The 26,631-nt window shown below is 43.1% G+C and overlaps 2 protein-coding genes across 6 annotated transcripts in view; one reads left to right on the top strand and one right to left on the bottom strand.

The window, feature by feature from the left end:
• Positions 1–711: 711 nt before the first annotated feature.
• On the bottom strand, positions 712–26,514 carry LOC110524431 (cyclin-dependent kinase inhibitor 2C (p18, inhibits CDK4)). 5 transcript variants are annotated; one of them, XM_036978192.1, is made up of 3 exons: positions 26,324–26,514; positions 3,784–3,910; positions 712–2,082 (listed from the first exon to the last, which is right to left on the bottom strand). In XM_036978192.1, exons 2-3 carry the CDS (start codon positions 3,907–3,909, stop codon positions 1,723–1,725), a joined length of 486 nt encoding a protein of 161 aa, XP_036834087.1. In that variant the 5' UTR covers position 3,910; positions 26,324–26,514; the 3' UTR covers positions 712–1,722. The 5 variants fall into 5 exon arrangements, with proteins under 5 accessions (XP_036834087.1, XP_021459715.2, XP_021459712.2 ...); XM_021604040.2 differs by lacking the exon at positions 26,324–26,514 and adding an exon at positions 5,333–5,489; XM_021604037.2 differs by lacking the exon at positions 26,324–26,514 and adding an exon at positions 4,596–5,305.
• faf1 (Fas (TNFRSF6) associated factor 1) overlaps positions 25,816–26,631 on the top strand; it is an 81,218-nt gene continuing 80,402 nt past the window's right edge. Inside the window, exon 1 of the mRNA XM_021604036.2 lies at positions 25,816–25,863. Within this exon, the coding sequence (XP_021459711.1) occupies positions 25,816–25,863 (48 nt within the window). The remainder of the gene's footprint in view (positions 25,864–26,631) is intronic.

Below are 26,631 nucleotides of genomic sequence, written 5' to 3'. Positions count from 1 at the left end.
TTTTAGGTTCGTGTTTTAATGTTCATTGCACTGTCAATTTGCAAAGGAATAACAATATATATAAAACATTATATAAGAATCGCCGGTCTCTGTGGTGAGTGGCCTATAATTTAATGCAGATATTATTAGTGTTGGTTATATATCAAATAATGTTGTCTAACATGTGCCATAATCGCATCTGAAGTATCCTATAAGTATTACTGTAATTGTAAGTGAGGCATGCCGAGATTATGTACTGATTCAAAATCTGTTTGAATGTGAAATTAGGGTGGCCTATAGACAGACAATTGATGGCTTGAATAGCCCCATAAAATAAAGCAACTCTATAGTCACAGCAAAACTAACATTATGTGATTTCATAATCACACTGATATTACTAGACAGTCAATTCAGAAGTAACGGGGATGTCATATAGCCCATGTTTGGATATGAGTAACAATATTTGCAGCATTTTTCATTTTGAACACTATGTAGGCAATTTACGCTCCAGCTCAGATATTTAATTCCAATATATACTTTCAAAAGCCTATATTTTCTTCTAATGACTGAGTAAAGGAAAGGCTATAGTGTAATGCAAAATGAGTAATGTAGGTGCTTCCATTCCATTCCACAACTGTAGTGCTGAGTAGCCTCGGCTATCATGAAAGCATGGGGATCTAGATAAAAAGGTCAAATGCTAAAAGAAAAACGACAACAATCGAATAATCAGTGGACAACTGAATTTATTCGTCTCACAAATGACAACAGTGCAAAACATTGATTAGCAATATTCAAACAGACGACAATACAGAAAAATGACGGCCGTCTACATTCTATTTCAACCTAATTTTGACCTGACACGCCAATCAGAAAATGAAACAAACAGGTTAAACAATGCAGACCTGTAGTCAGTTGCTGTCTTTGGTACAAAATAAAACGTCAATATTAGCAAACGCATGCTTTCACAGTTCATTACAAAATGTACTTGTTTCCCTATTTACAAAGTGCAAATAAAATCGAAGAGAATCGCCACATCAGTCAGGCTACCATTAGATTGGTCATTTATTACCAATGGTATGCATGGAAAAGGAGAAGAAAGGTATAGGCTACAGCTTTTTAGTCAAAATATCATGAGTTTAATTAACCGTGACAAATGGGACAAAATAAGACATTTGCTATGGTGCACAAGAGTACAATGGATGAAGAGGGTAATCTTTTTAAATTGTTACAGTCTAAAGAAGTTAAACGATACAATGTTGTTCCTCGTTTCATTTGAAATGGTCGTTATAGCCTACTAAACCCATCTCAAATTCAGTTATTATATTATTGGGATTGAATTGAAAGACAAATTCCTCTTCACTTTAACCAGCCATTAGGCTTACATTAGGCAACATCCCAAAACGCAAGATCATGTTGCCGCTCGAGATGTTGAGTTGTTAGGGAAATGTTATGGGCCTAAAAGTTTTAAATGGATTCAAATTATTGTTATAGTTCCAGTGGCATATAATCGTGTCACATTTGTTTCGCAATGGAGCAAACTGGAGTCAAAACCTATATGGAATGTGTTCTTATCAGGTTACAAGGAAACGTAACTCAACCTGAGTTCATGATAGTCTTTATGGTTGAAATTGAGGCTATCATGTCTGAAAACATCCAAACATATATTAACATAGGAGAGGTAGATTACATGTTTACTACTCTCTCTCCACCTCTTTATCCCAGTCAGGATTGTCCCATGTATATTCATAAATTCATGTGCGCCTGAATGTATAGCGCAATGGATACTCTATTGTTCATAGTCGCCAAATCATAAGGTGTATGGCCTCCGGAGTTGTGCCTTGCGGCGTCCTTCGTACAACAAACAAGGAGCTGAACCACGTCAAGATAGCCTTCTCTTGCGGCTAGATGCAATGGAAGATTGCCGTCGTTGTCCAAGAGGTTGACGTCTGCGCCATGATCTATCAGGACGCGTAGGGTGTCCACGTATCCATCCCTTGCAGCATCATGAGTGATAGTGAGACCCCTGACATGGTCGCGCACGTTTGGATTTGCGTTAGCCCTCAGCAGCGCCTCCGCGATGGCTGGGTTACCAAGTTTCATCACCTGTAAAATATAATGAGAAGAGGTTATAGAGCAGGATAATTACAAAAACAAAATAATAATTATAAAGACAAAATGTACCCTATAAAAAAGCTACGGTTTTAATATAAAATATAAATCATTTAGGGATATGTTGCAGAGACACAGGTCTAGATTTACACCTATGTTTTCAAAAGGAATGATCAAAAATAAATCGTACCCACAAAAAGATTTATCAGTCCTGGGATATAAATGATTATCTTCACCTTTTTTTATTCTTCTTCAGACCTAAATGCTGTAGACCAATTACCGTCTGATAAACAGAGTACACTTAATTAAATAATAGAGCCTTAGTTGATCATCAGTATTTAACTAAGTTTCATGATAGGCCTATATATTTTTCATTTGGAAGAGAGGAGCGATACGAATAGCTCATTACAGTTTTGTGGCAGTTTTTTGTTTGACACAGTGTTGTGTCATAGGCCTACTTAGATTGTAATTTTTTTTTAAATAAGGTCAAGCTTTGAGCGCTTTGAATAAAGTATGCCAATTTGTAAATTGTCGTTATACATTCAACAGGCTAAAGCAACTTGTCCTAAATCTCTCAAAAACGTGTGTTATGGTTCAGTCAATGAACCATACTTGAACCACTTTTAGCATTTTCATCTGTGCCCTGTGCCCTATGACATGGTAAGAGATTATTAGCCTATCTGAAAATCTATGCAGCTTGGTCATATGAACAGGCTGTCCAAATCAACCAAGTCTTTCACAATCTGCAATGTGTTCGTTTTTCATATTAGTTTGATTGTGTAACTTGACAAAACAATAAACGGTAGTTACATTCCTATAGCATACATAGCATGTTGGGACTCCCATGTGGTACAAGGAAGTTATTCAAAGGTATCGGTCAAGGTGGTAACAATACAAGCAAATCAATACCGTATAAGTTCTCAACCACCATAATTGAAGTATGAGATGAAAAAACAGATAATTTTTACTATATTTCTATAAATCGAGAAATATTATTGTTGAAAAGTATTAACGTTTTCATAGGCCTATTTGAGTGTGCATGCGGGCCCAAAGTGCATGGGGTCATGCAGGGTCTTGATGTTTCTATCTTATTTTCTTATCACTACTGATCAATGATCTAAGGCACACATTATTCTTAAAAAAACAACAACATAATCACATTGTTCAACGAGTTTTCATAGTGAACCCATGTGATTCACCATCTTCATTAAGACATATAAAGCTGCTAAACTTCTAGCCTACAAAATGTGTAAAACAACAATATTACATTGCATTTAGAGTGTTGTATTCTGTATTTCACGTCTCTGGTAAATCATATATAAATCATTAATCTACATTGTTTTTTTTAGTGGTTCAGATAGTGCTACTAAATTAAGGCCTATAAATCACTTTAAAGCCCTCTAATTCCATAAATCATACAATAAAATTATGACATCCAACATAGTAGTCTATGCTTTATAAGGCCTTGAAAATCACTTGGATTTTTTGAAGTAAATCCAAGTTACAGAAATTGTATAGCCTCTTAATACCTTTACCACTTTGTCACCAAAGCACACCGTTCAGTCTATTTGACATTATGTCAATGCACAAATATGCTAATATGTTGTAGTTTAAGTTGAAATCGATCATATAACTTCTGAATAGACCGAATAATGAATTTATAGATTTAGGCTTCATAAAAAATGCTTTACCAACCTGTAACGGTGTCCTGCCGAATACATTGTTTGCATTAACATCTGCTCCGTTCTGTAATAACATCTCAACTTCTGCCAAGTCTCCTCTCGCAGATGCACTGCTCAGTCTGTTTGCCTCTCCAGTCATTCTTGGTGGACGAAAACAATAAAGAGAATAAGGTTATATAATACAGGATAAAAACCTTGATAGGCCTCCTCTGTATGTGCTTGATTTTGGTTGTAAGTCTTGGTTGTGACACAAGGCACTGCTAAAGTGTAGTAAATAGTCTGTAGCCCTCTGAAAGAAATTGGTAGGCTACACTGCCAGGGTCCGCCTCCCTTTTTAATGCCATCCCACTGTAACAACTCGCTTCGGCACGGAAAACAACAGGGATGTCACGCCATTTCTAACACAAATTCATGGTCATCATCACCTTCCTTAAAAATATAAATTTTCATCACGTTGGATTGGTGTTTGGGATTTCCAATAGTGGACCAAGACGCACGAAGTTGAAAAATGTCTAACTAATTCCAATCGTCCAGCTGCAGTGTTGACGTTCATACTTATTATTGAACCCCGTTCACGTGCAGTCGGTAACATTTGAGATTCTAAAATAGAGTTCATGGATATTCCCCATGTTTATGTATAGGCTAGACCGGTGTTATTCCAGATGATTTTACCCAACTCTGCAGGTAGCATAGCCTACCCTCATTAGATTTGAACCTATAGCCTGATAATGTATTCTAAATGCAGAGAGGGGGGGGGGGGGGGGGGGGGGTATGTCCATGAAATTATATCATCCAACAGTTACAACGCATTAGGCTACAACTCACATTCAATGTCCAATTCGACCTTGAGTAAAAACCCATATTAAACTATTCTGTTTCATAGACAGCCTACTCCGTTCGATAGTCTACTTCACTCTGGGACTGACAATATAGGTTAGCCTACAGGTGCAACTCCCCAAAATGCTGGTCTGCTGCTCTCAAAAGCGTTGATTTTGTCCTGCAACTGTATCCATGGCTGCCGTTTCGATAAGGGCTTGCAACTTTGTAGCATCTGATTGCAGACTTGCTCTCTCACCAGTCCCGGATGAGAAAGAGAATGAAAAAATATTCTGACAACGTTAGGTTATCCAATGACATTTGGAGAGATGCTTGTTCAGACTTTTATGTAAACTTCCCGCCCATTTTCAAATGATGAAACTTGGTCTGGATATCGTCCTTCTTTTGGTTCATTAATAGTAAAGCGTTTGTTCAGACAGTGCGCGGGAACAGTTTCGTCATTTGATAAGCAATGTTCTCTTCTTCCACTTAGCACAATGTAGCAGTATAGGCGACCATCTGTTACAATTAAAATAGTTAGACTACTAAACTTTTGTAAAGGTGGGTAAATCAATAAAAAAAATCAACCACACCACGGAGTTTACGGGACTTAGTAGCGTTTCAAGTTCAGCCTGCAATAGGCATATGCCGGGTAGGTGTAGCCTAGTCGTGTAGGAATATTAAACAGAAAAGCTTACACGATTTTCGATTTATAGCCTAGACTTTATATAACATCCCCTACTTACTAGATACAACACCTCAGCATCAGTTGTTGAATGAGTTCACTCATTCGATTGGTTGGCAGTCAATATTTAGATGGGAAAAAAACGCAGGTTTTGACATAACTTATTTTTGAAATACAGAGCCATACGCCCACATAACAGTCGACGAGAGCAAGAGAAAGAGGGCGGGACAAAAAAAGACTGCAGTTGTGACGATAGCCTGGGCTTCTTTCCCGGTTGTAAAATAACATTTTCATAACCGAAAAATGCCACGACGTGTTGCTCTAGAACAGTTAATATTGCTTTCTGGTTAGTTTCGGTAGCGCTCTATGGGAAAGACAACAACGATAACCTAAATCATAAGCATGATTATTTTGCTATGAGGTCTGTATGCCTAGATGACGTATTGAAAGCCCAGTCTTTATCATTTCAACACCCCTTTGATAAAATGAGGGATGGAAAATATTCATAGGCAGAGCTAGGATGCAATAATTGATATTCCATGAGATTGATAATTTGAACAATCATTTGAAATATATTGCTTTTAACCTACATTGTTAAAAGGCTCAATTGACAATAAAAAAAACAACCGTACATTTTGCGTTACGATGGGGGGCAGCTGTAGGGCCTATCACACTAAGCACGGACCGACGCAGACGTCTTTTGGATGTATTTCTTTGGTCCTATCTAGACCGCCCGTCTTTTTAAATGTATTTTATTGGCGCGGTCCGAACCCGCCTTGATTTCAACGTTCATAGATTTCTATGTTTGCTTAATCTTTGGTCCGGTTCGGACCGACCTACATTTACCGAGGTAAACTTGGTTTTATATTCACACATTCGGACATTCAACAGACAATTCAACAGACATTCGCCAAAATCCTTATAAAAATGAAAAAATCAATAACTAATTCACCGTTTGTCACGGAATCATCAAACTAGATATGATTTATTCTATAAATGTCTTGCATACTTTTACAATCTTTGTTTTGAGTAGAAATTCCAGTTTTGACTTGATAGAAATACATACAATCTAGGAAAAATGCCATTTAAAGCGGTATAAATCAATAACTAATTCACCGTTTGTCACAGAAACATCAAACTATGTATGATTTATTCTATAATGGTCTAGCATACTTTTACAACTTTTGTTTTGACTAAAAATTCCAGTTTGGATTTGATAGAAGGCATGTAGTCTGTCTAGGTCAAAGTTCTAACGAGTCTGTTATACCCTATTAGAAGGTGCCTGGCGTGAACTTTTGCATCTTCAGTCATATTACATTTGACTACAGGACAAAACAATGGGATGAAGGGGTCAGGCCTGCCTAACCAAGAAGACAGGTGGACATGGACATTCCACAGGGGACATAAGGAAAACTAAGAGTGAACCATAACATACACTACCGTTCAAAAGTTTGGGGTCCTTTAGAAATGTCCTTGTTTTTGAAAGAAAAGCATTTTTTTGTTGTCCATTAAAATAACATCAAATTGATCACAAATACAGTGTAGACATTGTTAATGTTGTAAATGACTATTGTAACTGGAAACGGTTAATTTTTAATGGAATATCTACATAGGCGTACAGAGGCCCATTATCAAATCAAACTTTATTTGCCACATGCGCCGAATACAAGTGTTGACTTTACCGTGAAATGCTTACTTACAAGCCCTTAACCAACAGTGCAGTTCAAGAAGAAGAAAATATTTTCCAAGTAGGTTAAAATAAAAAGTAATAATAAAAAGTAACACAATAAGAATAAGAATAACAATAACGAGGCTATATACAGGGGCACCAGTACCGAGTCAGTGTGCAGGGGTACAGGCTAGTTGAGGTAATCTATACATGTAGATGGGGGCAAAGAAACTATGCATAGGTAACAAACAAACAGCGAGTAGCAGCAGTGTACAAGGGGGGGTGTCAATGTAAATTGTCCTGTGGCGATTTTTATGAATTGTGCAGCAGTCAAATGGCTTGGGGGTAGAAGCTGTTGAGGAGCCTTTTGTTCCTAGACTTGGCGCTCCGGTACCACTTGCCGTGCGGTAGCAGAGAAAACAGTCTATAACTCGGGTGACTGGAGTCTGACAATTTTATGGGCTTTCCTCTGACACCACCTATTATATAGGTACTGGATGGCAGGAAGTTTGGCCCCAGTGATGTACTGGGACGTTCGCTCTACCCTCTGTACCGCCTTACGGTCAGATGCCAAGCAGTTGCCCTACCAGGCAGTGATGCAACCTTGTCAGGATGCTCTCGATGGTGCAGCTGTAGAAACTTTTGAGGATCTGGGGGCCCCTACCAAATCTTTTCAGTCTCTTGAGAGAGAGACTGTGCCCTCTTCTCGACTGTCTTGGTATGTTTGGACCCTGATAGTTCATTGGTGATGTGGACATCAATGAACTTGAAACTCTCGACCCGCTCCACTACAGCCCAGTTGATGTTAATGGGGGCCTGTTCGGCCCGCCTTTTCCTGTAGTCCACGATCAGCTCCTTTGTCTTGGTCACATTGAGGGAGAGGTTGTTGTCCTGGCACCACACTGCCAGTTCTCTGACCTCCCTATAGGCTGTCTCATCGTTGTCGGTGATCAGGCCTACCACTGTTGTGTTGTCAGCAAACTTAATGATGGTGTTGGAGTCGTGTTTGGCCACACAGTCATTGCTGAACAGGGAATACAGGAGGGGACTAAGTACACACCCCTGAGGGGCCCCAGTGCTAAGGATCAGCGTGGCAGGCTTGTTGTTGCCTACTCTTACCATCTGGGGGCGGCCCGTCAGGAAGTCCAGTCCAGGATCAGCAACCATCACTCCTGTGTTCCAATGGCACGTTGTGTTTGCCTCACAAGTCCTCAACTGGCAGCTTCATTAAATAGTATCCGCAAAACACCAGTCTCAATATCAACAGTGAAGAGGCGACTCCAGGATGCTGTCCTTCTAGGCAGAGTTGCAAAGAAAAAGCCATATCTCAGACTGGCCAATAAAAATAAAATATTAAGATGGGCAAAATAACACAGACACTGGACAGAGATATAGCTTTTTCTTTGCAACTCTGCCTAGAAGGACAGCATTGTTAAGGTTTTCTTCTTCCTCTGAAGAGGAGGTGTAGCAGGGATCGGACCAAAATGCAGCGTGGTTATTTGTATACATCTTTAATAAAGATGAAAACACGAACAGTATACAAAAACAATAAATGTGGAAAACCTAAACAGCCTTATCTGGTGCAAACAAACACAGAGACAGGAACAATCACCCACGAAACACTCAAAGAATATGGCTGCCTAAATATGGTTCCCAATCAGAGACAACGATAAACACCTGCCTCTGATTGAGAACCACTCTAGGCAACCATAGACTTACCTAGACAACTCTACTATACCACAATCCCATAACCTACAAAAACCCCAAGACAAAACACACCACATAAATAACCCATGTCACACCCTGGCCTGACCAAAATAATAAGGAAAACACAAAATACTAAGACCAGGGCGTGACAGAACCCCCCCCCTCCCAAGGTGCAGACTCCCGGCCGCACACCTAAACCCATAGGGGAGGGTCCGGGTGGGCGCCCGTCCACGGTGGCGACTCCGGCGCGGGACGTGGACCCCACTCCAACAAAGTCTTAGTCCGCTTAATTCGCGTCCTTAGATTGGCGACCCTCGCCGCCGACCTTGGCCTAGTAACCCTCACCAAGGGCCCCACTGGACTGAGGGGCAGCTCCGGACTGAGGGACAGCTCGGGACTGAGGGGTAACTCGAGACTGAGGGGTAACTCGGGACTGAGGGGTAGCTCGGGACTGAGGGGTAGCTCGGGACTGAGGGGTAGCTCGGGACTGAGGGGTAGCTCGGGACTGAGGGGTAGCTCGGGACTGAGGGGTAGCTCGGGACTGAGGGGTAGCTCAAGACTGAGGGGTAGCTCAAGACTGAGGGGTAGCTCAAGACTGAGAGGAAGCTCAGGCAGGTTGATGGCTCTGGCAGATCCTGGCTGACTGGCGGCTCTGGCAGATCCTGGCTGACTGGCGGATCCTGGCTGAATGGCGGATCCTGGCTGAATGGCGGATCCTGGCTGACTGGCGGCTCTGGCGGATCCTGGCAGACTGGCAGCTCTGGCGGATTCTGGCAGACTGGCGGATCCTGGCAGACTGGCGGATCTGGCGGATCCTGGCTGACTGGCGGCTCTGGTTGCTCCATGCTGACTGGCGGCTCTGGCTGCTCCATGCTGACTGGCGGCTCTGGCAGCGCTGGACAGGAAGGAGTCTCTGGTAGAGCTGAACAGGCGGGAGACTCCGGCAGCGCTGAAGAGGAGGAAGGCTCTGACAGCGCTGGACAGGCGGGAGACTCCGGCAGCGCTGGAGAGGAGGAAGGCTCTGGCAGCGCTGGACAGGCGGGAGACTCCGGAAGCGCTGGAGAGGAGGAAGGCTCTGGCAGCACTGGAGAGGCCTGATGCGTGGTGCTGGCACTGGTGGTACTGGGCCGAGGACACGCACAGGAAGCCTGGTGCGGGGAGCTGCCACCGGAGGGCTGGTGCGTGGAGGTGGTACTGGATAGACCGGACCGTGCAGGCGCACTGGAGCTCTTGAGCACCGAGCCTGCCCAACTTTACCTGGTTGAATGCTCCCGGTCACCCTGCCAGTGCGGCGAGGTGGAATAGCCCGCACTGGGCTATGCAGGCGAACCGGGGACACTGTGCGCAAGGCTGGTGCCAGGTAAGCCGGCCCAAGGAGACGCACTGGAGACCAGATGCGTAGAGCCGGCTTCATGACACTTGGCTCGATGCTTACTCTAGCCCGGCCGATACGAGGAGCTGGTATGTACCGCACCGGGATATGCACCCGCACTGGAGACACCGTGCGCTCCACTGCATAACACAGTGCCTGCCCGGTCTCTCTAGCCCCCCGGTAGGCACAGGAAGTTGGCGCAGGTCTCCTACCTGGCTTCGCCATACTCCCTGTGTGCCCTCCCCCAAGACATTTTTGGGGCTGACTCTCGGGCTTCCATCCGCCGTGCTGCCTCCTCATACCAGCGCCTCTCCGCCTTCGCCACCTCCAGCTCTTCTTTGGGGCGGCGATATTCTCCAGGCTGAGCCCAGGGTCCTTTACCATCCAAGATTTCCTCCCATGTCCAGAAATCTGGATTTCGCTGCTCCTGCTGCCGCTGCCTGTCACCACGCCGCTTGGTCCTGTTGTGGTGGGTGATTCTGTTAAGGTTTTCTTCCTCCTCTTCCTCTGAAGAAAAAACCTAAACAGCCTTATCTGGTGCAAACAAACACAGAGACAGGAACAATCACCCACGAAACACTCAAAGAATATGGCTGCCTAAATATGGTTCCCAATCAGAGACAACGATAAACACCTGCCTCTGATTGAGAACCACTCTAGGCAACCATAGACTTACCTAGACAACTCTACTATACCACAATCCCATAACCTACAAAAACCCCAAGACAAAACACACCACATAAATAACCCATGTCACACCCTGGCCTGACCAAAATAATAAGGAAAACACAAAATACTAAGACCAGGGCGTGACAGGCATCCTGGAGTTGCCTCTTCACTGTTGATGTTGAGACTGGTGTTTTGCAGGTACTATTTAATGAAACTGCCAGTTGAGGACTTGTGAGGCGTCTGTTTCTCAAACTAGACACTCAAATGTACTTGTCCTCTCACTCAGTTGTGCACCGAGGCCTCACACTCCTCTTTCTATCCTGGTTAGAGCAAGTTTGAGCTATTCTGTGAAGGGAGTAGTACACAGCGTTGTACAAGATCTTCAGTTTCTTGGCAGTTTCACACATGGAATAGCCTTCATTTCTCAGAACAAGAATAGACTGACCAGTTTCCAAAAAAGTTACTTGTTTCTGGACATTTTGAGCCTGTAATCGAACACACAAATGCTGATGCTCCAGATACTCAACGAGTCTAAAGAAGGCCAGTTTTATTGCTTCTGTAATCAGCACAACAGTTTTCAGCTGTGCTAACATAAATGTTAAATGGTTTTCTAATGATCAATTAGCCTTTTAAAATTATAACTTGGATTATCTAACACAACGTGCTATTGAAACACAGGAGTGATGGTTCCTGATAATGGGCCTCTGTACACCTATGTAGATATTCCATAAAAAAATCTGCTGTTTCCAGCTACAATAGTCATTTACAACATTAACAATGTCTACGCTGACCCCTTCATCCCATAGTTTTTTCCTGTAATCTAATTGAATATGACTGAAGATGCAGAAGTTTATGCCAGGCCCCTTCTAATAAGGTATAACAGACTTGTTAGAACTTTGACCACACGCCTTCTAGACGGACTTCATGCCCTCTATCAAATCAAAACTGGAATATTTAGTCAAAGCAAAGATTGTAAAAGTATGCTGGACATTTATAGAATAAATAATACCTGGTTTGATGTTTCTGTGACAAACAGTGAATTAGTTATTGATTCATACTAAATGGCATTTTATAGATTTTATGTATTTCTATAAAATCAAAACTGGAATTTTTCCTCAAAACAAAAGGTTGTAAAAGTATGCTAGACATTTCTAGAATAAATCATATCTAGTTTGATGATTCTGTGACAAACGGTGCATTAGTTATTGATTTTTACATTTTTAAATGGCATTTGGCGAAAATCTGTTGAATGTCCTAATGTGTGACTATAAAACCAACTTTACCTCGCTCCTATATTTGGCCCAAATACAGACATCTATAATTGGTTTAGATTTGGTGCGGGCCTTAATTTGGCCCAAACATAGACATCTATATTTCACAAGTTTGGACAGCACAGCACAACACAGTACAGTAGAGCACAGCAGACTACATACAATACATTACATTACAGTAAAGAAAAGTAGAGTATATTACAGTACAACACAAAAGAGCACAATAGAGTACTGTAAAGTAAATAAAAGTATTGTTCAGTACAGTATAATGTACTGTATTGTACCCTACTCTAATTAAAATATACTCTACTGAACTAAACTGTGCTCTACTGTACTATATTAAACTGTACTGTACTCTACTGAATTAAACACTACTGTACTCTACTGTAGTCTACTGTACTGTATGTGAAATTTCCTTTCGTAGGATAGCCGGAGGCAAAGTCATTATTATGTGTCTGGTGATTAGTTGACGCTTCTTGTGTGCTTGACATCACTCCGAGCCCTTACCAAAACACAAAACAATGGCAGACAATTTCTCTCACCTTGGATCTAAAACCAGTAGTAGCTAACCACCAACTTCAATGACAGTTATCTTAAAATTAAAAGACATCTAATATTCCCACTGTCACGGCTTCTAGGAGTAGTGGGTGGAGGAGTCAGGCGCAGAGAGCAGAATTAGTTCAAACGTGGGTCTTTATTCCAGGAACAGAGTAACGGTCACACCAAACACACGGGCGCATAAATAACCAAGTCCAAGAAACAGGACAAAACCGTCCGGAAAAAGGAATCCACATAAATCCACACACATGAACAGAAAAACAAGCCCGCACAAAAGCAGGCGGGCATACCGGGTTTAAATAGCCCAAAACAAAACCCAAACAAGAAACAGGTGAAACTAATCAGACAAAACTAACTGAAACAGAAAAGGGGATCGGTGGCAGGTAGTAGGCCGGCGACGACGACCGCCGAGCGCCGCCCGAACAGGAAGAGGAACCATCTTCAGCGGGATTCGTGACAGTACCCTCTATAACATACCTCGTTTATCCTCCTCAGGACTTTAAATGGCCCCACACACTGCGGCCCCAGCTTCCGGCAGGGCAGGCGGAGGGGCAGGTTTCGGGTCGAGAGCCAGACCCTGTCCCCTGGTGCGAACACAGGGGCCTCACTGCGGTGGCGGTCAGCGCTCTTCTTCTGCCGTCCACCAGCCAGGGCTCCTTAGAGCGCTGCACCCACTCCTCCACCGCAGGAGCTTCGGTCTGACTCTGATGCCACGGAGCCAGGACCGGCTGGTAGCCCAGCACTCATTGGAATGGCGACATGTTCGTGGAGGAGTGGCGGAGTGAGTTCTGTGCCACCTCTGCCCATGGGACGTACCTCGCCCATTCTCCTGGCCGGTCCTGGCAATATGACCGCAGAAACCTACCCACTTCCTGGTTCACTCTCTCCACCTGTCCATTACTCTCGGGGTGATAACCAGAGGTCAGGCTGACCGAGACCCCAGACATTCCATAAACGCCCTCCAAACTCGGGACGTGAACTGGGGACCCCGATCAGATACAATGTCCTCCGGCACCCTGTAGTGCCGGAAGACGTGGGTAAATAGAGCCTCCACAGTCTGTAGGGCCGTAGGGAGACCAGGCAATGGGAGGAGATGGCAGGACTTAGAGAACCGATCCACAACGACCAGAATGGTAGTGTTTCCCTGAGACGGGGGAAGATCGGTAAGGAAGTCCACCAACAGATGAGACCAGGGCCATTGTGGAACAGGGAGGGGCTGTAGCTTCCCTCTAGGCAGGTGCCTAGGAACCTTACTCTGGGCGCACACCGAACAGGAGGAGACATAGAGCCTCACGTCCTTAGCTAAGGTGGGCCACCAGTATTTCCCCCTAAGACCGCGCACTGTCCTCGCAATACCTGGATGACCTGAAGAGGGTAGTGTGTGAGCCCACCGAATCAATTGATCACGGACACCAAGCAGCACGTACCTGAGACCAGTAGGATCATGTGAAGGCGCAGGTTCCAACCACAATACCCGCTCGATGTCCGCATCGACCTCCCATACCACCGGTGCCACCAGCCTAGAAGCTGGAAGGATGGGAGTAGGATCGATGGACCGGTCCTCAGTGTCATAGAGACGGGACAGCGCGTCGGCCTTAGTGTTGAGGGAACCTGGTCTATAAGAGATTGTGAATCTGAATCGGGTAAAGAACATGGCCCACCTAGCCTGACGAGGATTCAGTCTCCTTGCCGCCCGGATATACTCCAGGATGCCTGGTCATTCTTTAAAAGTAACTTCCTCACCATTTTAGATAAGCATGCTCCGTTCAAAAAATGCAGAACTAAGAACAGATACAGCCCTTGGTTCACCCCAGACCTGACTGCCCTCGACCAGCACAAAAACATCCTGTGGCGGACTGCAATAGCATCGAATAGTCCCCGTGATATGCAACTGTTCAGGGAAGTCCGGAACCAATACACGCAGTCAGTCAGGAAAGCTAAGGCCAGCTTCTTCAGGCAGAAGTTTGCATCCTGTAGCTCCAACTCCAAAAAGTTCTGGGACACTGTGAAGTCAATGGAGAACAAGAGCACCTCCTCCCAGCTGCCCACTGCACTGAGGCTAGGTAACACGGTCACCACCGATAAATCCATGATTATCGAAAACTTCAATGAGCATTTCTCAACGGCTGGCCATGCCTTCCGCCTGGCTACTTCAACCTCGGCCAACAGCCCCGCCCCCCCCCCCCCGCTGCTCCTCGCCCAAGCCTCCCCAGGTTCTCCTTTACCCAAATCCAGATAGCAGATGTTCTGAAAGAGCTGCAAAACCTGGACCCGTACAAATCAGCTGGGCTTGACAATCTGGACCCTCTATTTCTGAAACTATCCGCCACCATTGTCACAACCCCTATTACCAGCCTGTTCAACCTCTCTTTCATATCGTCTGAGATCCCCAAGGATTGGAAAGCTGCCGCAGTTATCCCCCTCTTCAAAGGGGGAGACACCCTGGACCCAAACTGTTACAGACCTATATCCATCCTGCCCTGCCTATCTAAGGTCTTCGAAAGCCAAGTCAACAAACAGGTCACTGACCATCTCGAATCCCACTGTACCTTCTCCGCTGTGCAATCTGGTTTCCGAGCCGGTCACGGGTGCACCTCAGCCACACTCAAGGTACTAAACGATATCATAACCGCCATTGATAAAAGACAGTACTGTGCAGCCGTCTTCATCGACCTTGCCAAGGCTTTCGACTCTGTCAATCACCATATTCTTATCGGCAGACTCAGTAGCCTCGGTTTTTCGGATGACTGCCTTGCCTGGTTCACCAATTACTTTGCAGACAGAGTTCAGTGTGTCAAATCGGAGGGCATGCTGTCCGGTCCTCTGGCAGTCTCTATGGGGGTGCCACAGGGTTCAATTCTCGGGCAGACTCTTTTCTCTGTATACATCAATGATGTTGCTCTTGCTGCGGGCGATTCCCTGATCCACCTCTACGCAGACGACACCATTCTATATACTTTCGGCCCGTCATTGGACACTGTGCTATCTAACCTCCAAACAAGCTTCAATGCCATACAACACTCCTTCCGTGGCCTCCGACTGCTCTTAAACGCTAGTAAAACCAAATGCATGCTTTTCAACCGATCGCTGCCTGCACCCGCATCCCCGCCTAGCATCACCACCCTGGATGGTTCCGACCTAGAATATGTGGACATCTATAAGTACCTAGGTGTCTGGCTAGACTGCAAACTCTCCTTCCAGACTCATATCAAACATCTCCAATCGAAAATCAAATCAAGAGTCGGCTTTCTATTCCGCAACAAAGCCTCCTTCACTCACGCCGCCAAGCTTACCCTAGTAAAACTGACTATCCTACCGATCCTCGACTTCGGCGATGTCATCTACAAAATGGCTTCCAACACTCTACTCAGCAAACTGGATGCAGTCTATCACAGTGCCATCCGTTTTGTCACTAAAGCACCTTATACCACCCACCACTGCGACTTGTATGCTCTAGTCGGCTGGCCCTCGCTACATATTCGTCGCCAGACCCACTGGCTCCAGGTCATCTACAAGTCCATGCTAGGTAAAGCTCCGCCTTATCTCAGCTCACTGGTCACGATGGCAACACCCATCCGTAGCACGCGCTCCAGCAGGTGTATCTCACTGATCATCCCTAAAGCCAACACCTCATTTGGCCGCCTTTCGTTCCAGTACTCTGCTGTCTGTGACTGGAACGAATTGCAAAAATCGCTGAAGTTGGAGACTTTTATCTCCCTCACCAACTTCAAACATCAGCTATCTGAGCAGCTAACCGATCGCTGCAGCTGTACATAGTCTATTGGTAAATAGCCCACCCATTTTCACCTACCTCATCCCCATACTGTTTTTATTTATTTATTTTTCTGCTCTTTTGCACACCAATATCTCTACCTGTACATGACCATCTGATCATTTATCACTCCAGTGTTAATCTGCAAAATTGTAATTATTCGCCTACCTCATGCCTTTTGCACACATTGTATATAGACTCCCCCCTTTGTTTTTCTACTGTGTTATTGACTTGTTAATTGTTTACTCCATGTGTAACTCTGTGTTGTCTGCTCATACTGCTATGCTTTATCTTGGCCAGGTCGCAGTTGCAAATGAGAACTTGTTCTCAACTAGCCTACCTGGTTAAATAAAGGTGAAATAAAAATAAATAAATAAAAGATTGCGGTGATCAGTCCAGATGAGGAAAGGGTGCTTAGCCCCCTCAAGCCAGTGTCTCCACACCTTCAGGGCTTTCACCACAGCTAACAACTCCCGGTCCCACACATCATAGTTTCGCCAAACCCAAACAAGAAGCAGGTGAAACTAATCAGACAAAACTAACTGAAACAGAAAAGGGGATCGGTGGCAGGTAGTAGGCCGGCGACCGCTGAGCACCTCCCGAACAAGAAGAGGAACCATCTTCGGCGGGACTCGTGAAACACACACCCCAATAACATTGTTGCCGAGGTGGGCTTGTTAGTTAGCTACAGGGTTTGAGTCACCTCAGCCATTTTGTACCTTTATTTAAGTAGGCAAGTCAGTTAAGAACAAATTCTTATTTAAAATGACAGCCTACCCCGGCCAAACCCGAACGATGTTGGGCCAATTGTGTGCCGCCCTATAGGACTCTCAATCACAGCCGGATGTGATACAGCCTGGATTCAAACCAGGAACTGTAGATGCTGTGCCTTAGGCCACTGCGTCACTCAGGAACCCATAGGCTTCAGGAGCTAGCTGGTTAGATTCCACCATGGGCAACAACAACTGGCGACAAGTTCGTTTTCAGACAAATATGTTCAACTCATAGTCTATCCACTGACCACCACATTTAGAAGGATAGCTAAATTACTAAAATGTTACTGGCAAACTAATCGTGATTTCATATTCTTTGATACATTTGGTTTAACTTGCTCATATCGAGTAACAGACAGTTTGTGGAAAGGTAAAAATAACAATAAGTGGACTAGTTTTATGAATCGGACAGGGAAACTAAAATAGATATGTAGCTAGCTGGTGAGGGTTTCATTTATTCTCCAGTTAATTAAGCTGAAGCTGGGTTTCCCGAGTTTTTCGGTACTTCTGTATCTGCATTGCTTGCTGTTTGGGGTTTTAGGCTGGGTTTCTGTATAGGACTTTTTGACATTGGCTGATGTAAAAAAGGGCTTTATAAATCAATTTGATTGATTGATTGACTTACTGCTCATGCTGGCAAGCAAGCTAAACAGACGGCTCTGCAGCGTATCTGTGTGATGTCACACACCCTAGAAGGCTCAACCAATCACCCACCATAAGTCATGAATAATAATATTTTTGTAGGAGTATTTTTCTCCTCTCTGCTGACCAGTATTTTTCTCCACTCACACAGGAGTAATAAAGGCCTAGTGCACTAATTTGGTGGCCCAAAAATGTTATAAATATATTTTTTCAATATATATTTTATCATTTTGATTTATCAGGGTGCTGCATCACACTCAGCACTGCCTACTTCCCCACGGCTATGCATTGGAAAGGAGGAAATTGCCTTTGTTAGCATCACTATTTGTCAGACTTTTATGTACGATTAATAACCTAGCCTACGTAATTCCAGTGGTGGAAAAGTACTCAATTGTTCAAGTAAAGATAGGAAAATTACTCAAGTAAAAGTGAAAGTCACCCAGTAAAATACTACTTGAACAAAAGTCTAAAAGTATGTGGTGGTGGAAAAGTACAACATTGTCATACTTCAGGTGAATTCAGAAAGAGCGGGACATCATATAAACAGGGACAGCTTAATCCTGACACGTTTATTTCTTGGTCTGACATAAAAAATCTTGTTGTTTCTAAACCACATGACCAAAATTACATCCCTTCATTGGTGTGACATCATAGAGGGCCGGAAGCTCACCCGGCTCAGTGACAGCTGTTTTTCTGTTTTGATGTTAAGGTTATAATACGGTAATAAATAATGCACTGTCCCAAATTGTGATGTAAATTTGCATACTATGAACTGGTCAATCAAAACACATAAAAGAGTTGCCAATATTAGGTTTCAATTTTGTAATTCTGTTGTTTTTTTTGTCATCCCACTTTACCATCCATAGTTAGCTAAAGTAAAAGAGCATGGAATTACCCTGTACTTAGGTTAGGCAGAACTCGGGTTCTTGTAGTACTATTCATGTATTTCTTGTACTGTTATTGTCACGGCTGGCTGAAGGACTGGACCAAGGTGCAGCATGGTAAGCGTACATTTTAACTTTATTTAAAAATGACCCCGACAAAATGAAGAACAAAAAAAACAACCGTGAAGCATTGGGCTATGTGCCCTGAACAACTACAAAGTTAACTTCCCACAAAACAGGTGGGGGAAAAGGGTACCTAAGTATGGTTCTCAATCATATACAATGATAGACAGCTGTCCCTGATTGAGAACCATACCAGGCCAAGACATAGAAATACAAAACATAGAATGCCCACCCTAGTCACACCCTGGCCTAACCAAAATAGAGAATAAAAAGCCTCTCTATGGTCAGGGCGTGACAGTTATTTGAGTGAATTCAGAAAAAGTGGGACACTTTTTGCGTTTCTGTCTTTTATAACTTCTTCCGACATCTAGCCAACATATTAGCCCAACACATGATAGATTTCTGAAATCGTCAGATGTTTCCTAATCACACACAATTGAATTGAATGGTGTCCCAGTTGATCTAACCTGCTTGGTCTAGTCTACCGAATGCAAACTGAAAATAGGATTTTGACTCAGTGTACACATGCCTCCTGTGAATATGATATCAGCATTTACTTTGTGTGTGATAAGGAAACATCTCGAGGATTTCAGAAATGTATCACGTGTTGAGCTAATATGTTGTATAATGTCGAAGGAGGTTACAGAAGACTGAATTGCAAGAAGAATCCCACTTATTCCGTATTCCCCCGACATCAAATTCTTTATATTAAGCAAACCAGACGGCACCATGTTATTATTTTTTAAATTACAGACAGCCAGTGGCACATTCCAACACTCAGACATTATTTACAAACGCAGTATTTGTGACCGCCAGATCAGAGGCAGTAGGAATGACAACGAGTTATATTGATACGTGTGAATTGGACCATATTACTGTCCTGCCTGAGTCAGGGAAAATGTATGGGAGTAAAAAGTACATATTTTCCTAACCTCTTAGATGTATTGGCAAAATAGACATACCCAAAAGTAACTGCTATTCATGTGTAATTGCATGATTCTGACATGCCAAAACTTGGTATATTTGGAAAGAAGATATCTGGGAGATTATGAGGAAATTATGAGAAGGTAGATATGAGTTACACAGTTCAGAATACACAAGATCAAGCACACACAAAGTAAACGTTTTTTTTATTTTGAAAGTCATCTTTAATTGACAACCTATCAGTGAATTATTGATGCCCAGAGCTGGAAACACATCAGATGGCTTCCACAACATGTGAACAATATCAGGAAAAAATGGGATTGATAGAATTAACAACTAGAAATGGGCAGTTGTTTTTCGTAAGTGGTGTCAGGTGTGGTCACAGGACGTTTCAAAGTGTTCCTAAACCTCTCCAAATCAAATTGAATCAAATGTTATTGGTCACATACACGTATTTAGCTGATGTTATTGAGGGTGTAGCGAAATGATTCTGTTTCTAGCTCCAACAGTGCAGTAATATCTAACAAGTAATATCTAACAATTTCACAACAATATACACAAATCTAAGTAAAGGAATGGAATTAAGAATATATACATATATGGATGAGCAATATCAGAGTGGCATAGACTAAGACACAGTAGAATAGAATACAGTATATACATATGAGATGAGTAATGCAAAATATGTAACCGTTTTTAAAGTGACTAGTGTTCCATTATTAAAGTGGCCAGTGATTTCAAGTCTATCTATATAGGCAGCAGCCTCTAATGTGCTAGTGATGGCTATTTAACAGTCTGATGGCCTTGAGATAGAAGCTGTTTTTAAGTCTCTAGGTCCCAGCTTTGATGTACCTCGCCTTTTGGATGATAGCGGGGTGAACAGGAAGTGGCTCTGGTGGTTGTTGTCTTTTGATCTTTTTGGCCTTCCTGTAACATCAGGTGCTTTAGGTGTCCTGGAGGGCAGGTAGTTTGCCCCCAGTGATGCGTTGTGCAGACCGCACCATGCTATTTGTTCAGTATAAAAACACAATTTCTACCATTTCAACCTCACTCAAACATTGTGGTGGTGTTATGGGGTATCAAGTATCCTTTCAACTTCTCTAAAGTGTCCGAATTTTTGCACACTGGATGTGCACCACCCTCTGGAGAGCCCTGCGGTTGCGGGCGGTGCAGTTGCCGTAGCAGGCGGTGATACAGCCCGACAGGATGCTCTCAATTGTGCATTCGTAAAGGTTTTTGAGGGTTTTAGGTGCCAAAGCCACATTTCTTCAGCCTCCTGAGGTTGAAGAGGCACTGTTGCTCTTTTTTTCACCACACTGTCTGTGCGGGTTGACCATTTCAGTTTGTCCGTGATGTGTACGCTGAGGAACTTTCCACTTTCTCCACTGCGGTCCTGTCGATGTGGATAGGAGGGTGCTCCCTTTGCTGTTTCCTGAAGTCCACGTTCAGCTCCTTTGTTTTGTTGACATTGAGTGAGAGGTTGTTTTCCTGGCACCATACTCCCAGAGCCCTTACCTCCTCCCTGTAGGCTCATCATTGTTGGTGATCAAACTTACTACTGTTGTGTCTCCTGCAAACTTGATGATTGAGTTGGAGGTGTGCGTGATCATGCAGCAATGGGTGAACAGGGAGTACAGGAGGGGGCTGAGCACGCACCCTTGTGGGGCCCCAGTTTTGAGGATCAGCGAAGTGGAGGTGTTGTTTCCTACCTTCACCACCTGGGGGCGGCCCGTCAGGAAGTCCAGGACCCAGTTGCACAGGGCGGGGTTCAGACCCAGGACCTCGAGTTTAATGATGAGCTTGGAGGTACTATGGTGTTGAATGCTGAGCTGTAGTCAATGAACAGCATTCTTACATAGGTATGCCTCTTGTCCAGATGGGATAGGGCATCGTCTGTGGATCTATTGGGGCGGTAAGCAAATTGAAGTGGGTCTAGGGTGTCGGGGTAAAGTAGAGGTGATATGATCCTTGACTAGTCTTTCAAATCACTTCATGATGACAAAAGTGAGTGCTATGGGGCGATAGTCATTTGGTTCAGTTATCTTTGCTTTATTGGGTATAGGAACAATGCTGGCTATCTTGAAGCATGTGGGGACAGCAGACTGGGATAGGGAGAAATTGAATATGTCCGTAAACACTCCAGCCAGCTGGTCTGTGCATGCTCTGAGGACACGGCTAGGGATGGTGTCTGGACCGGCAGCCTTGCAAGGGTTACCACGCTTAAATGTCTTTCTCACGTTAGCCACAGAGAAGGAGAGCCCACAGTCCTTGGCAGCGGGCCGTGTCGTTGGCACTGTTATACTCAAAGCGGGCATCTCATGTATCGTGTCTGAGCCGTTGAATTGCGACTCCACTTTGTCTCTATACTGATGTTTTGCCTGTTTGATTGCCTTACGGCGGGAATAACTACACTGTTTGTATTCGGCCATATTCCCAGTCACCTTGCCATAGTTAAATGCGGTGGTTCATGCTTTCAGCTTTGCGTGAATGCTGCCATCTATCCACGGTTTTTGGGTAAGGTAGGTTTCAATAGTCACAGTGGGAACAACATCTCCTATTCACTTCCTGATAAACTCAGTCACTGTATCAGTGTATTTGTCGCTACCTGGAACATATCCCTAGTCCATGTAATCAAAACAATCTTGAAGCATGGATTCCAATTGGTCAGACCAGCGTTGAATAGTCCTTAGCACGGGTACTTCCTGTTTGGGTTTCTGCCTATCGGAAGGGAGGAGCAAAATTGAGTCGTGGTCAGATTTGCCGAAGGAAGGGCGGGGGAGGGCCTTGTAGGCATCCCGGAAGTTGGAGTAGCAGTGGTCGTGTTTTAGCGCGAGTACTACAGTCTATGTGTTAATAGAACTTCGGTAGCATTTTCTTCAAATTTGTTTTGTTAAAATCCAGAGCTACAATAAATTCAGCCTCAGGATATGTGGTTTCCAGTTGACATAAAGTCCAGTGAAGTTCTTTGAGGGTCGTTGTGGTATCGGCTTGGGGGGAATATACATGGTTGTGACTATAACCGAAGATAATTATTTTGGGAGGTAAATAGGTCGGCATTTGATTGTGAGGTAATCTAGGTCTGGTGAACAAATCACACCATGAGTAGTTAATCATAAAACATACACCCCCGCCATTCTTCTTCCCAGAGAGATATTTATTCCTGTCTGCACGATGAACTGAGAACCCAACTGGCTGTACGGACTCAGACAGTATATCCCAAGAGAGACAAGTTTCCGTGAAACAGAGTATGTTACAATTCCTGATGTCTCATTGGAAGGAAATCCGCCCCCTCAGCTCGTCAACTTTATTACCCAGAGATTGAACATTAGCGAGTAATATACTCGGAAGCGGTGGGTGGTGTGCGCGCCTCCTGAGTCAGACTAGAAGTCCACTCTTCTCCGCCGGCAATATTTTGGATCTGCCTCTGGATCAGTTCAATTGCCCTGGGGGGTATGAACAAAGGATCCGATTTGGGAAAGTCGTATTCCTGGTCGTAATACTGGTAAGTTGTCGCTGCTCTTCTATCCAAAGTTCTTCCCGGCTATATGTAATAACACCAAAAAATATCTGGCCTAGTAATGTAAGAAATAACACATTAAAAAAAACTGTAAAGTTGTGTAGGGGCTAGAAGCACGGCTGCCCTCTCTATAGGCACCATTTTGTGGCATACGTCTGTAAATTAGATAATTGCTATTGTGCTTTTACATATTTGTAATCCATAAATTATATTTGTTCAGTATAAAAACACAATATATACCATATCAACCTCACTCAAACACTGTAGTGTTGTTATGGGGTATCCAGGGTACATTCAAGTGTCCTTTCAACCTCTCCAAAGTGTCCAAATGTGGTAATTGTACTGTTTTTGCACAATGGATGTGCCTTAAGTTATTGTTCACTATAAAAATGAATGTCTACAACACCAACCTCTCTCAAACACTGTGGTGGTGTAGGGGATATCCAAGTGTTTTCATCATATTTTTCATGCACAAAGATGAAGTCATACATCATCAGATAACATTGGCAGTAGGCTAGATTTGTTCCAACCTAAGCATTCATTTCATACACCCCATGTAGCTATAGCTCAAACACAGACCAAATCTAAGATGTTTGCGGTTTGGTGAAAACGTTGTGTACAATAAAAAATGTCACTCTCAGGGCTGCTGATCAATAACGGTAGGTCACAGGCAGACAAATAAGACATCCTCATGATCTGTGGAGTCCCGGTTTTCGGTGTGAATCAACGTATTCCGTGTTAATTTCGTTTATGCTTCACAGCGCTAACCGGAATGTAGGTAGCAGCCATCTTGAAATTAGGTCTGTATACGGGCATTTGTATGCCCATATATGGTAGTATCACACCAAAGATTGTGCACAGATCAATAGCCAAGACACTCAGCTTTCCGCAGACACACTGCTTTTGCAAATAGGGACTACCGTTCACATACCAGACTGAATTGAAAATAAATAAATAAATAGGATCCTCAAATATTGTGACTTTACATTTAAGAGGTTTAGGGTTAAACTTTGTGCATACAGTGAAGGCGCAAAGTTACAATGTTGCAGATAGAGCCCTCTTGGAGACTTTTTGTGCTTATACATTTCATTCCATCTGCATTATTCAGAACATTGTGGCAAAATTAACCATATACATAGAAAATAAAAGAGGCTTCTAGAGGCCAAAAGGCCGTTTTTGCATGGGCAGCGCCATTGAGGACTTCCACTATGCTTCCACCATTTTAAAGTAGTCAAAGTAGGCCCAGTCAATTTGGTGGGGATTCCAATGGATTGTAGCCTAAATGGCATTGTGCCCATGCTGTCACAGACACTATAGATGGGTTAGCTGACAACGTCACAAAAAGGATGCGCACGCTTCAATGGGGAGTTGTGATTCTGGATAGCCAGGTAGCTACCAACAATTACAAGAAACTGCCATGTGGGGAATCATAAGTGACTCGTTGGAGCTAGTTTCATCTTGTTCTTGATACAATGTCTTGTTTTGAGGTGTTTTGGCTTGATTTCATGTCAATGGTAATATGGCTCAAATTCGCTAGCTAGCTAACCAACAACTGTAATGATGTATTTGAGAGATAAACGCTCATTGTTTAAATGTATTTATGTTCTCAATAAACATTGGAGACAAAATATAATTTACATGTTGTCAACAATATATATATTTTAAAATTATTTATTTAACCAGGTTGGCCAGTTTAGAACAAGTTCTCATTTACAACTGCGACCTGGCCAAGATAAAGCAAAGCAGTGCAACACAAACAACAACACAGTTACACATGGAATAAACAAATGTACAGTCAATAACATAATAATAATCTAAGCCAACCCTGTCTGTTTTCCCCATAGTTGCTCACGAGTCGGTTGTGTTGCTAAACATCCAACCCGCATATAATAGAGAAATAGTAATGGCGTCTTTTTGTAGGCACTAACTCCACTATGGTTCATTGAACAATCCCTATTGAGAAAATGAATGGCGTTTCAGTAGGGTTTTTGGATAAACACTGAAAATAATGTATGTGGTAGCCTAAACACTGGCTTAGGAGATCTTATATGTTTTGTTCTATGAGATAATGTTAATCAGCTAACATCAGTTTTTGTGAATTTTGAAGAATGTATGTTATTTTTTTTTAAATCACATAGGCTTCATAATTCATAGTCATGTTAACTGGCTACTATTATCTCATAGAACAAAACGTATAAGATCTCCTAAGCCTGTGTTAAATTAAGACCTTATTTTATGCGTTTATTGCAAAATCATATTCTTTCCCCGTTGATTTTCCATATAGCGATAGCTGAAACAACCAGAGCAAACTATTTTCCGGGTTTTAGGACTACAAGTTGGCGAGCTCTATGGCACAAATATAAAGATGAGTCCTCTATCAATCTCTACTACGTTATCCCACTTTGTGATTGCCGTAAAGAGAAGACAAAGCCGTGAATACCAACCAGAAAAAAAGTGACGATAACAGAGAATTGAAATTCATTTAAGTCGTAAAACCCAACCCAAAGTGCGGCATTTGCAACTTACATAGCTACCGCATATATATGTATTGAGTTTACTTAAGCAGATATTTACATGATATCGTACTCACCATTTGCTTGAGTGAGTGAGGCGAGAAAGCAAGCGATAGCTAGACGAAGAATCGCGTTTAAGCAGTCACTGCGATGGCCTCCGATAGCATGGACAGAGAAATGATTCTTGCTGACTTTCAGGTGGGTTCGGACTTTCCTTAGGATACACAACTATCTAGATTGCTAGTTTAATTATGTTGAACCTTAACGTTAAACAATAGGCAGTGTTAACGTCAACAGCAATGTCTCGTCAGCTGACACGGCAAACACATTAGCTTACTAGCAAGCTAGCTAACACGATAGCTAGCGAACATTAGATGCGTTACTAATGAACGTTAACTAGCTAACGTTACGTCTAGACGCAGGAGCGAGTTTGCTACTAAATAATTGCATTGTTGCATAGCATTTCGTAAAGCTGTCTACCCCAAGAGTATCTGAAGTCAGAAATATAATATACCAGTATGTCTGGTAGCTATCTAACAGTACTGTTAGACGTCAATTTAGCGAACCAACGTTAGTTGTTAGCTAAAAAGCTAGCTAGTTAGTAAAAGCTGGGATCATCGTAGCTAATTATAGAGGAATTTAAAAACGATATAGCTACCGTTAGCTTGCTTTGTCATTTCTCAGCGAAGATATATGCTGTATGAATTGTAAATGTTCTCAACTGAGTTGGTTAGCTAGCTAACTTGTGTTTGCTTAACTCTCAAACTAACGTTAGGTAGCTAACTACTTGCTTGGTCACTATTGAGTTTAGCTAGCTAGCCTACTATCAAGTGACATCACTAGCGTGCATTTCTTGTGCATGTTTCCAAGCTCTGTAAATGTAACGTTCGTGTTGAACGCTTGAGCTCTTCATCCTGACAATTTACAGGTCTTTGAATAAGTAACAGGGCCACAAAAAACTGAAGA

The sequence above is a fragment of the Oncorhynchus mykiss genome, chromosome 5 (genome assembly GCF_013265735.2).
Source record: "Oncorhynchus mykiss isolate Arlee chromosome 5, USDA_OmykA_1.1, whole genome shotgun sequence".
Classification (NCBI taxonomy): Eukaryota; Metazoa; Chordata; class Actinopteri; order Salmoniformes; family Salmonidae; genus Oncorhynchus; species Oncorhynchus mykiss.
Note: the sequence above shows the minus strand (reverse complement) of the source record. Positions and strands in the feature narration are given on the sequence as shown.